Source organism: Phyllobates terribilis, unplaced genomic scaffold (assembly GCF_046119375.1).
Source record: "Phyllobates terribilis strain yellow unplaced genomic scaffold, ASM4611937v1 Scaffold_285__1_contigs__length_2463970, whole genome shotgun sequence".
Lineage (NCBI taxonomy): Eukaryota > Metazoa > Chordata > Amphibia > Anura > Dendrobatidae > Phyllobates > Phyllobates terribilis.
In genome coordinates, this window is record NW_027363045.1 from 843,228 (window position 1) to 858,602 (window position 15,375).

Genomic DNA, 15,375 nt, shown 5'->3' on the forward strand with positions numbered 1-15,375 from the left:
CCCCCTCAACCTTCTCTTTTCCAGGCTGAATAGTCCTTGTTTTGCCAACCTCTCTGGGTATTGCAGTCCCTCCATTCCCTTTATTAATTTTGTTGCCCTCCTTTGTACCTTTTCAAGCTCATTTATATCCTTTCTATATATTGGGGCCCATAACTGAGCACAGTATTCCAAGTGTGGTCTGACCAGAGCTTTGTACAGTGGAAGAACAATGTTCTCATCCTTTGCAGCTATACCTCTTCTGATACATCCCATTACCCTGTTTGCCCTTACAGCAGCTTCCTGACTTTGGGCACTCCAATTTAGTTTGCTATCAATTAAGATGCCCAAGTCCTTCTCCATCTCTGAATGCCCCAATGATTTCCCATTCAGTGAGTACTGGTGACTTCCATTTTTCCTTCCCATATGTATGACCTTACATTTCTCCTCGTTAAACCTCATTTGCCATTTAATGCTCCACCTACCCAGCTTATCCAAATCCCTCTGTAGGTCTGCACTGTCCTCTTTTGTATTAATTGTTTTACATAACTTTGTGTCATCTGCAAATATTGATATTTTACTATTTATCCCGTTGACTATGTCGTTGATAAAGATATTAAATAACATTGGGCCTAGTACAGACCCCTGTGGTACCCCACTAGTGACGCTTACCCAATCTGAGTATATTCCATTTATAACCACCCTCTGCCTTCTATGCTTTAGCCAGTTAGCTACCCACTTGCAGACATTTTCCCCCAGCCCCATCATTCTCATTTTGTATACCAACCTATTATGTGGCACGCTATCGAACGCTTTTGAGAAGTCGAGATACACGACATCCACTGGTTCCCCCTGATCTACTCGAGAGCTAACCTCCTCGTAGAAGTCAATCAGGTTTGTTTGGCAGGAGCGATTCCTCATGAATCCATGTTGGTTCGGGATTAAAAGATTATTAGCATCAAGATGCTCCGTAATTGTCTCTTTAATGAAGCTTTCAAAAATTTTGCCCACAACGGACGTCAGACTCACCGGCCGATAGTTTCCGGCGTCACTTTTCGCTCCCTTTTTGAATATTGGCACTACATTCGCCTGTCGCCAATCAAGTGGTACAGACCCAGTCTCAGAGTCCTTAAATATAAGATATAACGGTCTATCACATTACTTAGTTCCCTTAGTACCCGTGGGTGTATGCCATCAGGTCCTGGTGATTTGTTTATTTTAATGTTACTGAGGCGTTTCTGTACCCCAGCTTGGTTTAGATTTGTCATGCTTAGTGGAGGATTAAGCTTGTCACTTCTCATTTCTCCTGTTAGTTCTATTTCCTTTGTGAAAGTTGTCGAAAAAAAATTATTTAATAGATTAGCTTTATCCTCATCTTTCTCTATGATTTTGCCTTCCTCACTTTTTATCGCTCCAATATTATCCGATTTAATCCTTTTACTATTTATATACGTAAAGAACAGTTTGGGATTTGATCTACTTTCCCTAGCAATACGTTTCTCTGTTTCCTCCTTCGCTATTTTTATTTTTTTTTTACAGGTTCTCGTTTTTTCCTTGTAACACATTAGTGCCTCCTTACTGTTTTCCTGTTTTAATCTCTTGAATGCCTCTTTTTTGCTATTTAACGCCCCTTTTACGTTCTTGTTCAACCATATTGGTTTCCTCTTATTTCTGGCCCTTTTATTCCCATATGGTATATACCTCTCGCACTGAGTATTCAGAATTCTTTTGAAGGTTTCCCATTTACTATTCGTATTTCCTTGATTAAGAACTTTGTCCCAGTCAATAAGTTGAAGGTTTTCTATCAGCTGATCAAACTTCGCCCTCCTAAAGTTTAATGTTTTTGTTGTTCCCTTATTGATAACCCTACTGAAGGGCATTTTGGTGTTTTCAGAAATACTGCTGATACCACTACGTCACAAGAAAGTCAGCGGGAACTTAAGGAGATAATTGTCAGGAAGAAAGGGTTTAGGTTCATGGAGAACTGGGCTGACTTCTCTGTCGGCTACAGGCTGCACCTCAATGGGGAGAAAGCAGATGTGCTGGGGAAAAAAAATGGTCAGATGGATGGAGGAGCTTTCAAACTAGGATCTGGGGGAGGGAGGGTAGCCGTGCAAATAAGGGGGTAGAATAGACAGAGTGAGACATTCAAGGAAAGTAAGGAGGTGAGTAGCAGTAATAAATGTGCTAATAGTATTAAATGTCTGCAGGCAAATGAAAGAAGTCTTGAAAACAAAATGAATGAATTAGACTCTTAGGTCAGCCACAGATTACAGAAACCTGGTTGGATGAAAGCCATGACTTGGTGTCAAACATAGATGGTTACACTACATTCAAATGGATAGGAAAGAAAAATAGGTAGACGGGTGGGTATTTTCGTTAAAACCAACTTAAGACCTCAAGCTCAATGACGACATGGGGGGCAGTTTCGACAATGTACAGCACACATGCCCAACTCTTGGTGATTATATTTGACCCACGACACCAGAACCACCACACCTATGTGGGGCCATTATTCTGCATGGAGGACTTTGTGGGATCCATTTTACTGTATGGAAAGCTTTGTGGGGCCAATCATACTGAATGGAGGACTTTGTGGGGCCCATTATTCTGTATGGAGGACTATGTGGGGCCCATTATACTGTATACTGGTTGGTCCACAACTTTGTCCAAGTTTTTCATTTTGGCCCTCTACATGTTTTGAGCTTTACATCCCTGATGTAAAGTCAGTATGGGTAATGTACATGGAAATGGCAATAATGGAAAGCTGCTAACTGGACTTTGCTACAAGCCTCCTAATATAGCTAAACATGAAGAGGATGATATGCTGCAACAAATTAAAAAGGCAACAAAAACAAGTCATGGTCAAAAGTGTTGGATCCCTTGAAATTGTGCCAGAAAATGAAGTAATTCTCCCAGAAAATTATTGCAATTACATGTTTTATTATACACGTTTATTTCCTTTGCGGTTATTGAAACAGCACAAGAAAACAGAGAAAAAAAAAGGCAAATTGAACATAATTTCACACAAAACCACATAAAATAGGTCGGACAAAATTATTGACACCTTGCCAAAATTGTGGGTAAACAACTCTGTTTCAAGCATGTGAAGCTTGTTCAAACGCAATTGTGGCAAGTAACAGGTGTGGGCAATAAGAAAATCACAGCTAAAACCAGATAAAAAAGGGAGAAGTTGATTCAATCTTTGCATTGTGTGCATATGTGTGGCACACTAAGCATGGAGAAAACAGAAAAAGGAGAAGAGAACTGTCTGAGGACTTGAGAACCAAAATTGTTGAAAAATATCAATAATTTCAAGGTTATAAGTCCATCTTTTGAGATCCGGATGTTCCTCTGTCCAATGTGCAACATAATCAATAAATTTACAAACACATACAGTCAAATATGGTGGAGCTTCAAAGAGGTTTTGGGGTTGTTTTGCTGCCTCAGGTCAGGTACCTTGACTGTGTGCAAGGAATCATGAAATCTGAAGATTAGCAAAGGATTTTGGGGCACAATGTAGTGCCTAGTGTCAGAAAGTTGGGTTTGCGTGCTAGGTCATGGGTCTTCCAGCATGACAATGACCCCAAACATACTTCAAGAAGCACCCAGAAAATGGATGGAAACAAAGTGCTGGACAGTTCTGACTAGCAATGAATCTGGATCTAAATCCCATTGAACACCTGTGGAGAGATCTTTAAATTGCTGTTTGGAGAAAAACTTTAAAATTTGAAAGTCCTCAGTGGAGGATACCATCTTTTCAGTTAGCCATTAGTCAGTAAGCTTTCTAGACTACTCAGGTCTTTCATCAGGCATAGTATAACACAAAATCTGAAGAGTCACATATTTATACACAACAGGGCACAGGAATAATGCAATAGATAAGACAAGTGACGTGAAGCAGAACTATCAGTTTCGGAAAGGGATAAGCAGTTGTGGCGGTAAATATGTGTGGACACAAGTAGATCTATTCTTTTTTTCTTTTTTTGGGTGGTGATGAGAATTCATCCTTGTTTTAAGTTTTTGCCTGGTCTCCCCTACATACAGACCCCCAGTTGGACATTTGCTACATATAATTAAGTACATTACATTAGTTGTGATGCAGCTGAAAGTCCCTGGGATCTTGTGGTCCTGATGTGAGTTGGGAATCTTTATCTTGTCCGTGGTCATTATAAATGGATGGGTTTTACGTACACAGTTGGTGAGGATAAATTTTGTAAGTTTCACCACAAAGGTGAAACTATCCTCCCGGTCAGTTTGCTTTCCCTCCCAGTACCTTTTAATTCTAACAGTGATGAGTTTCTGGGAGATTATACTTGTTCCTTTTATTTTTGGTTCTCCTTAGCTTGCCTTCTTTGCCCTATATGAATGTGTTTTTGTTTCTCATTCAGAGTTTTCATATTTTACTTCATACTTTCCTTTCCCCTTGTTGAGAGTGTTTTGCAGCCTCCTCTCTGGTTCCTCAGGAGGTATGAGAAACTCCTCAACGGCTTATTAGTTAGTTAGGTGTGTGGTGGCATTTTTAGTTGTGCAGCTAGGTTTTTTTTCTAGTTTCTACAGAGACTAGTTGGGTGTAGTTGCGGCATTCTCCCCTGTGTGGGTTCTCTGGTGGCTATCAAAATGCGCTTTCTGGTTAAAACATTTCCCACATTTTGAACATGAAAAAGGCTTCTCCCCTGTATGAGTTCTCTGGTGCTTATCAATATCTGATTTCTGGTTAAAACATTTCCCACATTCTGAACAAGAAAAAGGCTTCTCTCCTGTGTGAGTTCTCTGATGTTTGATAAGACTTGATTTCTCTGTAAAACATTTCCCACATTCTGAACATGAAAAAGGCTTCTCCCCTGTGTGAGTTTTGTGATGTTTGGTAAGAGTTGATTTCTCTGTAAAATATTTCCCACATTCTGTACAGGAAAATGGCTTCCCCCCTTTGTGAGTTCTCTGATGTTTATTAAGATATGATTTGTGTCCAAAACATTTTCCACAATCTGAACATGAAAAAGGCTTTTCCCCTGTGTGAATTCTCTGATGTTTGGTAAGATTTGATTTCTTTGCAAAAGATTTCCCACATTCTGAACATGAAAATGGCTTCTCCCCTGTGTGAGTTCTCTGATGTACAATAAGATTTGATTTCTCTGAAAAACATTTCTCACATTCTGAACAGGAAAATGGCTTCTCTCCTGTGTGAGTTCTCTGATGGTTGATAAGAGTTGATTTCTCTGTAAAATATTTCCCACATTCTGAACAGGAAAATGGCTTCTCCCCTGTGTGAGTTCTCTGATGTATACTAAGATATGATTTCTGTACAAAACATTTCCCACAATCTGAACATGAAAAAGGCTTCTCCTCTGTGTGGTTTCTCTGGTGCTTAAGAAAACTAGATTTCTGGTTAAAACATTTTCCACATTCTGAACATGGAAAAGGCATCTCCCCTGTGTGAGTTCTCTGATGTATATTAAGATTTGATTTCTGGTTAAAACATTTTCCACATTCTGAACAGGAAAATGGCTTCTCCCCTGTGTGAGTTCTCTGATGTGCGATAAGATTTGATTTCTCTGTAAAACATTTACCACATTCTGAACAGGAAAATGGCTTCTCCCCTGTGTGAATTCTCTGATGTGCGATAAGATTTGATTTCTCTGTAAAACATTTATCACATTCTGAACAGGAAAAAGGCTTCTCCCCTGTGTGAGTTCTCTGGTGCCTAACAAGATCTGATTTCTGATTAAAACATCTCCCACACTTGGAACAAGAAAATCTATTCTTCGCTGTGTGAATTTTTTGAGGTTTAAGAAAAGACTTTTTGAGAGGAAAACTATTTCTATATTCTGAACGTGAAAATGGCTTCTTTGCTTTAGAAGCAGTTTGTTTTTTAATGCTAGTTTTGTGACTTTGATTTTCCTTAGTAGTCGGTAATGAATCAGAAGACAGGACCTGTATCAAAGGATCAGATGACAGATCTTTGCTGTGAAGGGATGATGGTAAATCTGGAGAAATGTCATTCATTTCAATTATATCCTGTTGGATCTGAAAATTATCTGATTTGAAAACTGAAAATGTCAGCTGTCCCTCTGATCTCCTGGTACAGACATCTGCCAAGAATAAAACCAATTATTATTTTTAATAAAAAATCCTTGAATTTTATATTTTTGAACATTTCTACTTAAACTCTCCATAAAAAAGGCAAGTTATATAAAAAAAATTCACTTATTCACCAGGACAATGACTGTCTAATAGGAAACTTCATAGGATGGATCAGTAGAGCGAGTTCCACTGTTTTTTCATTCTGCCTCCAAAATATGGAATAAAAAGCCACCAAACAATGTTATGTAGGCGAAAATAATACCAATAAAAACTTCTACTTATTTGACAAAAAACAAGTCCCCACTCAGATCCATCATCTGTCAATGGAAAAACAGAGGTTTCCATATTACTAGTGGCTCAAAGGCTCTTGAAAAGCAACATGGCTTCCATAAACCAATCCAGCAATATCCACTCTCCCAAAGTCAGATCTCCCCCTCACTTCTGAGCTTTGCAGTAGTTTATGTGCCTAAGTCACATTCAGCATCCATGTATTTGGTATTACTATAATGAGAAGAACCCATTTAATTTACGGTGTGTGTCTCCTGGAGCACAATCTGGGCACTATGTGTTGGGTAATAAAATAGCATATTTGCAATTTTCACTCTCCAACATCCACTGCGTGCTAATTTCTGGAGGGTGACTGTAGAGTCAAAATAGTCACTTCTCCTATAAATTAATTCACTGAGGGTTATAATTTCCAAAATGGAGTCACTTTATGGGATTTCTACTGCTTCTGCAAAAGGTGTGTCCCAACTCCTCTGGGACGTCTACTTCTCCTCCTGCTTCGACTTGTGTGAGGTCTACTTTTGACACCAGAAGCCGCCTTATTCATTCTGCAGGCGGCGCTGGTGATGGAAGAGACGTCAGAACCAGAAGCTCTGCGAGGCGCAGGCTCTGCGCAGCCACTAAGATTAGGGTTGCAGGGACCAGTAGTACCATCCAGTTTTGCAGTATGGGTGTGTGTGCTGTCCAGCTGGAATAATCTGCTCCCTACTTCAGCCATTTGGAAAGCACCACACCCTACTAAAGCTGGAAGCATATTGCCGGAAGCTGCCAGATACAGCCTTGTTCTCCTCTGGGTCAGTCCTCTGTGATCAGCTCTTGGCTTGTGTATTTGTTTCTGTTGTGACCTCGGCCCGTTTACTGACTACTCTTGTGTCTTCTGATTTTGTATTTTCTCTGCCCTCCTGTTCTGACCCGGCTATCTGACTATTCTTCTTCCCATGTCACTCCACAGAACAGCAGGTAACACCGTGGCCCAAGCCTAGGGGTCTCTGTGTAAGTCCAGATCCATGTAGAGAGGTTAAAGGGTGATGAGGAAAGTAATTTGTGAAATATGTAAATGGGGTAGTTAAGGCAAGCCTGTTCATGGTAGCCATCTTTTCAGCTTCCATGTGACCATGAACAGTGCCCCCAATACATTGTGTCTGCAAACTATTCCAGCAAAATCTGCATTCCTAATAGCTAAATGTCGCTCCTTCCCTTCTTAACCTGCCATGTGCCCAGACAGTAGTGTACAGCTGTATATAGGGTATTGTCAAATTCAAAAGAAGTTGGAAAATAATTTGTAAGGTCCATTTGTTTCTTATTATCCTTTGTGAAAAATTTCAAAGTTATCACCACATAAAGTGACATCTGTCAGATTTGAAAAATGGGGCCTGATCATCTGCACATTCTGCGTACGCTGTCATTTGGCTTTGTAGTTTACAGACCTGGGCAGGTAACGGTCAGCATCATCTAATCCCAGGGGGTAGGTGGAACCTCCAGGTTGTAAGTTCTATAGAAAAGGGCTTTCACAATTTCCCAAAGTAATCTGAACATTTTCGGACGGAGGAGAATGTTGTGGTCTAGCGGCAAAATGGTGATCACACAATTGTGATACAGCCGGAGTACACAAACGATAAAGCAGCCACAGCCGGTGACTGAGAAGAATCTGTGACTTCTCAGTATTCAGTGATTACTACTCACCTGGGTAGTCATATATAGGAATCTCCTCTTTACACCGCTCATCATCCCTCACATATGTCTCTGTAGTATTAATATGGGTCAGATCTTCACCCTGAAACAAATATTGTAAAAGTCACAGACAGATGGAGAAGTCACATCTATGATTGGCTCTAATCCTGCCATCTCCACCGTTCTCATTACACAAATATAAAACATAATAATGGTGGATAAAACAAGACTGAATCCAAAAATACAAAACCTTTACAGCCGTCTACACATCATAGGGGAGATCTCATGACTCCTTCTCTCCATCTACCTGATGATCCTGAGGAACATTGGGATCTTCTTGTTTACAGTCCTGTGGAAGAAGAGGACGGTGACATCTCTCTGGTGTTGTCCTCTTACTGGATAGATCTGGAGGAAACACATACAGGGACTGAATTCATTCTTTACATACAGATAATTATAGGCCGTGTGTATTTAGTCCTGTCTATTACCTGGTGATGTGAGGGGCTGGGGAACCTCCATCATGACGTCCTTGTATAGATCTTTGTGTCCTTCTAAATACTCCCACTCCTCCATGGAAAAATAGACGGCGACATCCTGACACCTTATAGGAACCTGACACACACAATGATACCGTCATCTCCCTGATCCCTTCATAGTGTTACTGTATAATGTCCCATCATTCCCAGCAGTGTCACCTCTCCAGTCAGCAGCTCAATCATCTTGTAGGCGAGTTCTAGGATCTGGTCATTGATGTCCTCATGTATCAGGGGGTGAGGTGGAGGCCCCGTGATTAATCTCTGGTTATGGAAAGACACAGTAATAAATCTCACTCCAGACATTTCCAGAGTTCTCACCTCTCCAGTTCTGCCCATCTGTTTTTCCCATAGATAAGAATGATGTAATGTGACGTCATCAGAATCTCTCACCTCTCCAGTAAGCCGGAAGAGGATCTCTAGGGTGAGGTGTAATATCCTCTCCGCCATCTTGTCTCTGTCCATATCCATCTTTGATGGGTAAATCAGAAAAATTTTCTTATATAGAAGATCTTCACTGAGAGGATCCGATATTGTAGAGACCTGAAGGAGAAAAAGATAAGCTGATGGAACATTATAAAAATCCTGTGTAATAATACAACTATTGGAGATAATGAGAGGAAACATATAAGGAGATTTATTATTTTACAGTATTTAGTTTTCTTCTTTATATCTAGTAATAAAACCTTTATATTTTAGGACACATACAACAAGCAGTTTCTTCCTTGGAGTCTGCAGCTGAATACGTTTCTCATAGACGCACTGTCAGGGAAATATTGAGAAAATATTAACAATTTCTCCCAAACCCCTCTTAAACAGTGTATAATATTTCGTCAAACCCCATTAATGCGGATACAACATCATAGTATAGAGCAAGTATATATACAAATTGAAGAGAGGCGACACCTACTAGCCTCCTGGATGGTATTCAAAGGTAGGAATTCAAAAGTGTGGAGATATGGTGACACTGGTTACTTGGGTCTGCAGAAAAGAGCAGAGAGTGGCAGACTCAGAGTTAACAGCTGAGATGGACTGTAGAGGCAGAGATAGACCGAATAGAGCTGGACGTAGCATACCTGTGACCCCTAGTTCCTGGTTATAAGGTGGTACTGCACGTAGTGGCTTAGAGGAACGCGGTGTCCACCGCTAGTTCCTGGTGCTGTGAGCGTTGTCCGGGGCAGGATGGTATCAGCTGACCAATTGCCACCAATCCCGCAGTGCTGTGTAGTGTGCACTTCGGAAGTGCACGTGTGACGTCACCGGAAGTGACGCGTTGCTCCCAGGAAGCTGTGCGTTCCGCAGGCTGGTGTAAATGCGTTCCAGTGAGCCGGAAGTTTGAGTGCCAGGGAGAGAGAATGTGGGTTCCACCAGTATAGAGCATAAGACCTAATGGCCATGAGCCAGAGCCTTTGTTGGAGTGGAGAAGGATCCAGGAGAGGGGACAAGAGTGTGCCAGAGAGGAATAATCTGCAATAAAGGATACAATATATGAGTAGGATATGGAGATCAAAACATGTATATTATTGACCTATTCAAATTGAAGACCACATTTCCAAATGTCAAATACATTTCAACATAGGGTCACATAAGATCCCTGGGTGACAAGTTTCTCTATACCAATTGTTCAATGAGAACCAAACTCCAATCATAAAAAAACCTTATATAAAAAGCCAGTAGTTCATAGTCCCTATTAAGGCCTTTCGACTCTAAGAACTGTAATTCATGAATCCAGTAGGCTTATCTACGTTTGAGAAGGCTCACTCGGTCGCTTCCCCGACGTGGTGTCAAAACTTGTTCCAATAACTGGTATTTGAATTGAGAAATACTATGTCCTGCCGTGATAAACTGTTGGGGAATGGGTAACATTAGGTTTTTGCGCCAAATTGTGGACTTGTGCTTTGAAATCCTATCCATTATGGGCTGTGCCGTCTCCCCCACATAGATTCGGCCGAATGCACATTTAATAAGATATACCACATATGAACTGTCACATGTAAAGTACCCTTTGATGTTGTATATTTTGCCAGTTTGTGGGTGATGAACAATGCTACCCCTGAGGACATTGTTGCATTGACGACATTGGAGACATGGGAATGTGCCCATTTTGGGATTCTGCAAAAAACATTGTTTAGGACCTAGGTACGCTGCGCCCAAATCGGCACATACCAGAGAGTCTCTAATATTGGTTGCTCTCTTAAAACACGGTAGGAAGGGTTGTTGGAACGCAGGGATCGTGGAATAACCGGTTTGTAAGATGTTCCTGTGTTTCCTAATGGTTTTATGTAAGATGTAGGCGAAGGGGTGTAACGTGTGAACAAAGGGGATTCTGTCCTTCTGTCCTGTTTGGACGATCAGTTCTGGAATTCGACGCCTGGGGATGCAAGAAGCTAGGTGGATAGCCTCGTTCAGTGAATTTGGTCGACATTTCTTGTAACCTCTGATTGCGGATAGTTTCACTGGACACAATCCGTTTGACCCTCTGAAATCGTGATGTAGGTATAGATTTCTTCATCGACCTTGGATGATTGCTAGAAAAGTGTAATAGGCCATTGAGATCGGTGGGCTTGGAATAGTGGTCAGTTAGGTGGCCCTGTGTATCCTTGATCACCATGGTATCAAGGAAACTAACACGGCTTGAATCATATGTCATGGTGAAGCGTCTTGAAACCACAGACGTTTAATGTTGTGGGATTGATTGCATCAGATAAATGTCTTCTAATACATTTTTTTTAGCGACTCTGACGTGCATCCCACATATTATAGTTTACTCACTATACATTCTATTAAATGCACTGCTCAAAAAAATAAAGGGAACACTCAAATAACACATCCTAGATCTGAATGAAAGAAATATTCTCATTGAATACTTTATTCTGTACAAAGTTGAATGTGCTGACAACAAAATCACACAAAAATCATCAATGGAAATCAAATTTATTAACCAATGGAGACCTGGATTTGGAGTCACCCCCAAAATTAAAAGTGGAAAAACACACTACAGGCTGATCCAACTTTGATGTAATGTACTTAAAACAAGTCAAAATGAGGCTCAGTATTGTGTGTGGCCTCCACGTGCCTGTATGACCTTCCTACAACGCCTGGGAATTCTCCTGATGAGGTTCCGCAAACTCCTGGACAGTCTGTGTTGTAACGTGACGTTGGTGGATGGAGCAAGACATGACCCAGCTTTCGTCCTTCTCCATCACAGCAACATCCCTTTAAAAAAATATAAAAACTCGATACTGAGACTCTTGATCACGTCTGCTAGAGCATGTATTCCCTCGCTATGGAAAAGTAACACTATCCCGACAATCTCACTATGGTTCTCCAAAATAAATGAGATTATGTTAAGGGAGGAGCTCACCTACACGATCAATAACTCCCATGATAAATTTTATAAAACATGGTCCTACTGGAGTTTAAATCTTCCGCTGATAACTTTCCCCTATGAGGTCAAGGTAAAGTCTATACTTCAGGAGCCTCTCTGACGTTACCCTAACCCTTTTACCCATACATCCCTTCCCCCACTTCCCTTTGTCTTTGTGTATATTTGTGTTTTTGGTTTTAACTACTCGTTTTTTCTTTTATAACCCTTATTTGTTAACCAACATGAATATGTAATGACTTAATGTTTAAGTCAGAGTCACCACGCTGGTATATCCTAAAACACATTGAACCAATGTTCTACCAGCGACTCTACTTTGGATTGTGTTAACTTCTTTCATTTTGTTTTCAAATGTTTTGGAAATACTGGTTATTGTTATGGTTATGTGGTCATGTTTGACCTACTACTTGTTGCACAACTAGTACCCGGCGTTTGTATTTGTATTTCCTTTTCAAAACTTAATAAAGATAAATTTATAAAGGATAACCAAGTCAAAATGCGTTTGATATTTGTTTCTTGAAAAAAAAACTAGGTGAAAGTTTTCCGCCTTTTTGGATACAAAACTCAAACAAAATATGTAAAAGAATTTACAAAGTCTGGAGGATGGATCTCAGACATCGAAAAAACTAAGTTTGAAAGAGATATCAAAGACGAGTCAAATTCAATTTACACATGGAAATGAAAAACCAAGAGCTACTGTTCTGAAATACAGGTCGCACAATAAATTCAAAGGAAATAGAGGAGAGCGGAGGTCAGCTTCACAAATCCTAATGTGTCCATGGGTTCCTCTAATTATAATTCTCTGAGGACTTATCTGATGTATCAGTGGGATCAACTAAAGACAGATGGAACAAAAATAAATTCTCAAGTATTCCCCACAATTCAGCACAAAACAACAGGCCGGAAGAAAGCTCAAATGTGACCGGACATGTGCGTTCCATGCTGGAGTGCATCACGGTCTCCTATCTGCGAATGCGCATGTCCGGAAGCATGCGTTCCACGCCGGATCGCATAATGGTTTTGGATTGCATACCACCAACATAGAAAAGTCCTATCTCTGAGATCAGCGTCATGGGAGACTAAAAACAAGTATTTCACATCCTCCCATCATGCAATAGGCACGTAGATCTACTTTATCACTACATAAAATATGGGATGATGGCCCACAGTATATTCCTAAATGATCACATTAGACCCCCATTGCATAATTAGAGATACACAAGGATCATCACATTTGCTAGTTACTAAATAGTATATGTAGGATATAACTGATAAGAAATAATTCTGATATAGAAGCTCAGATATCTCGATGACGTACAATAATATGTGAACTCCAATCACTGGGAACTGAGTAGCAATGAATAGAGTATAAAATCCAAAATGTAATCCGGAATGGGGCTGTATTCACACAAAACAAGCATAGGAAATTGGCTCATTCAGTCCCTTAGGGTCTAGTCAATCCAGTCTGGAAATCCACTCACTTTCCTTTTTGAGGATATATCTATTGTGATCACCTCCTATCACATTGGGTTTAACCACATCAATGATACAAAAGGAGATGTCTCTGGTTTCACCTCGATGTACACTATTCATGTGTCTCGCTAATCGGGTGTCCTGACCATGGCATATGTCACCCAAATGCCCCCCACCCTCCTCCTAGACTCCCTCTTGGTCTTGCCTACATAATCTGTCCAAACACAAAAAATAAAACAAGAACCGGCAACTTTGTACGGGGAAGACAATTGGTCCAGGAATAGTGTACCGATGTCATACAATAAAGAAGTACGTTTTACGGACCGGTGAGTGCTACCCTTTCTTCTTATTTGCTTACATGTTACCTACATAATCTAGGGGGCAGGTGCATGTGGCCATATATACAAGTCCTGAGGTTTTACAGTTGGAATAACCCCTCTGAAAAAAGTTTTTACTCGTGGAGGAACTCGAGAAAGATTTACATGGTCTCATCCAATTACATGTACAACATTCTCCACATCTAAAGAAACCACAGATTCTTCTTCTATCTAGCCAAGTCCCCTTGGGTGCAGTTTTTTGGTAGAAACTATGCACTAAACGGTCCCTAATTGACCAACCCTTTCTGAAAGTTATTGTGGGAGTAGATCACACAGCACCCTCCGAGCTGGGTCGGCCACAAGTATATCCCAGGTCACTCTGATTGTCATAAGTTTTTCTTACTCGTGCTACCCCATCTTTTTCTTGGTCTCTTGGTTAGGTATGGAGGAGTCTGTTTCTCCCATTTTTCTGCAAACGATGATGTGGAATCCAAAATGTACCATGAGTACCCTATAATCCCTTAATCTGGTGTTCAGGTCTATTGCCAGTATATTAAAATCTGTGACATTATGGCAGTACCTTCTCAACCATAAAAATTGACCCTTGGGTATTCCTCTTTTTATGGGGATGGGGTGGTGGCTATTCCACTTCAATAGTTTATTAGTGCTTGTAGGTTTATGGTAGATGAGTGTTCCTAGGGTCCCATCCCGTTCTATCTAGATTAGTACATCCAGGAAAGTCAACTGGTTATAATTAAACTCCGATGTAAATCTCAGGCCGACTCTATTGATGTTCAGTTCTCTGACAAATTCAAAAGATTGTTCACTCGTCCCTGACCAGATGATTAAAATGTAGTCTATATATTTGTACAATACCCCAATATATGAATGCCATCACTTATGATCATCCCTGAATATTGTGGATTCCTCCCACCAGCCAAGGAATAGGTTAGCATACGAGGGGGCACAAGGGCTCCCCATCGCAGTACCACTGAGCTGGTGGAAGTACTTCCTGTCAAAAATAAATAAGTTATGAGTAAAAGTTAATTTTAGAAGATCCTCCATGAAGTCATTATGTCTGCTACACTCTATTGATCTCGATTTCAATAAACGTCTTACTCCTCTGATACCATCATCATGCGGTATATTACTGTACAAAGCCTCGATATCTAGTGAGGCCTGCTCCCCTACATGCATGTATACATGCTCGAGGGTCTACATGTAGGGGAGCAGCCAAAGGGAAAACCAACTCCAGAGGGATTATTCCAACTGCAGGACCTCAGGCGGTACTGGGAGAACATTACACTGTGTGGGGGCATCATACATACTAAATAAGGGACATAATGGGGGCATTACACTGTGTGGGGGGCATCATACGTACTGCATAAGGGGCATAATCGGGGCATTACACTGTGTGGGGGCATCATACATACTACATAAGGGGCATAATGGGGGCATTACACATACTACATAAGGGGCATAATAGGGGCATTACAATGTGTGGGGCATCATACATACTGCATAAGGGGCATAATGGGGGCATTACACTGTGTGGGGGGCATCATACATACTGCACAAGGGGCATAATGGGGGCATTACACTGTGTGGGGGGCATCATACGTACTGCATAAGGGGCATAATGGGGGCATTA

General features: G+C 40.8%; 1 protein-coding gene across 2 annotated transcripts in view; it reads right to left on the reverse strand.

Moving 5' to 3' along the window:
- Positions 1-2,899: 2,899 nt before the first annotated feature.
- The window catches only part of LOC141220371 (uncharacterized), a 324,060-nt gene continuing 311,584 nt past the window's right edge, over positions 2,900-15,375 (reverse strand). Inside the window, exons 2-9 of one of the 2 annotated variants that reach the window (XM_073666300.1) lie at positions 9,626-10,016; positions 9,460-9,530; positions 8,943-9,092; positions 8,712-8,813; positions 8,505-8,628; positions 8,324-8,421; positions 8,029-8,119; positions 2,900-6,068 (exon numbers count right to left, since the gene is read on the reverse strand). In XM_073666300.1, the coding sequence (XP_073522401.1) occupies positions 4,540-6,068; positions 8,029-8,119; positions 8,324-8,421; positions 8,505-8,628; positions 8,712-8,813; positions 8,943-9,020 (2,022 nt within the window). In that variant the 5' untranslated portion in view covers positions 9,021-9,092; positions 9,460-9,530; positions 9,626-10,016 and the 3' untranslated portion in view covers positions 2,900-4,539. The remainder of the gene's footprint in view (positions 6,069-8,028; positions 8,120-8,323; positions 8,422-8,504; positions 8,629-8,711; positions 8,814-8,942; positions 9,093-9,459; positions 9,531-9,625; positions 10,017-15,375) is intronic. The other variant, XM_073666301.1, reaches the window with a different exon arrangement.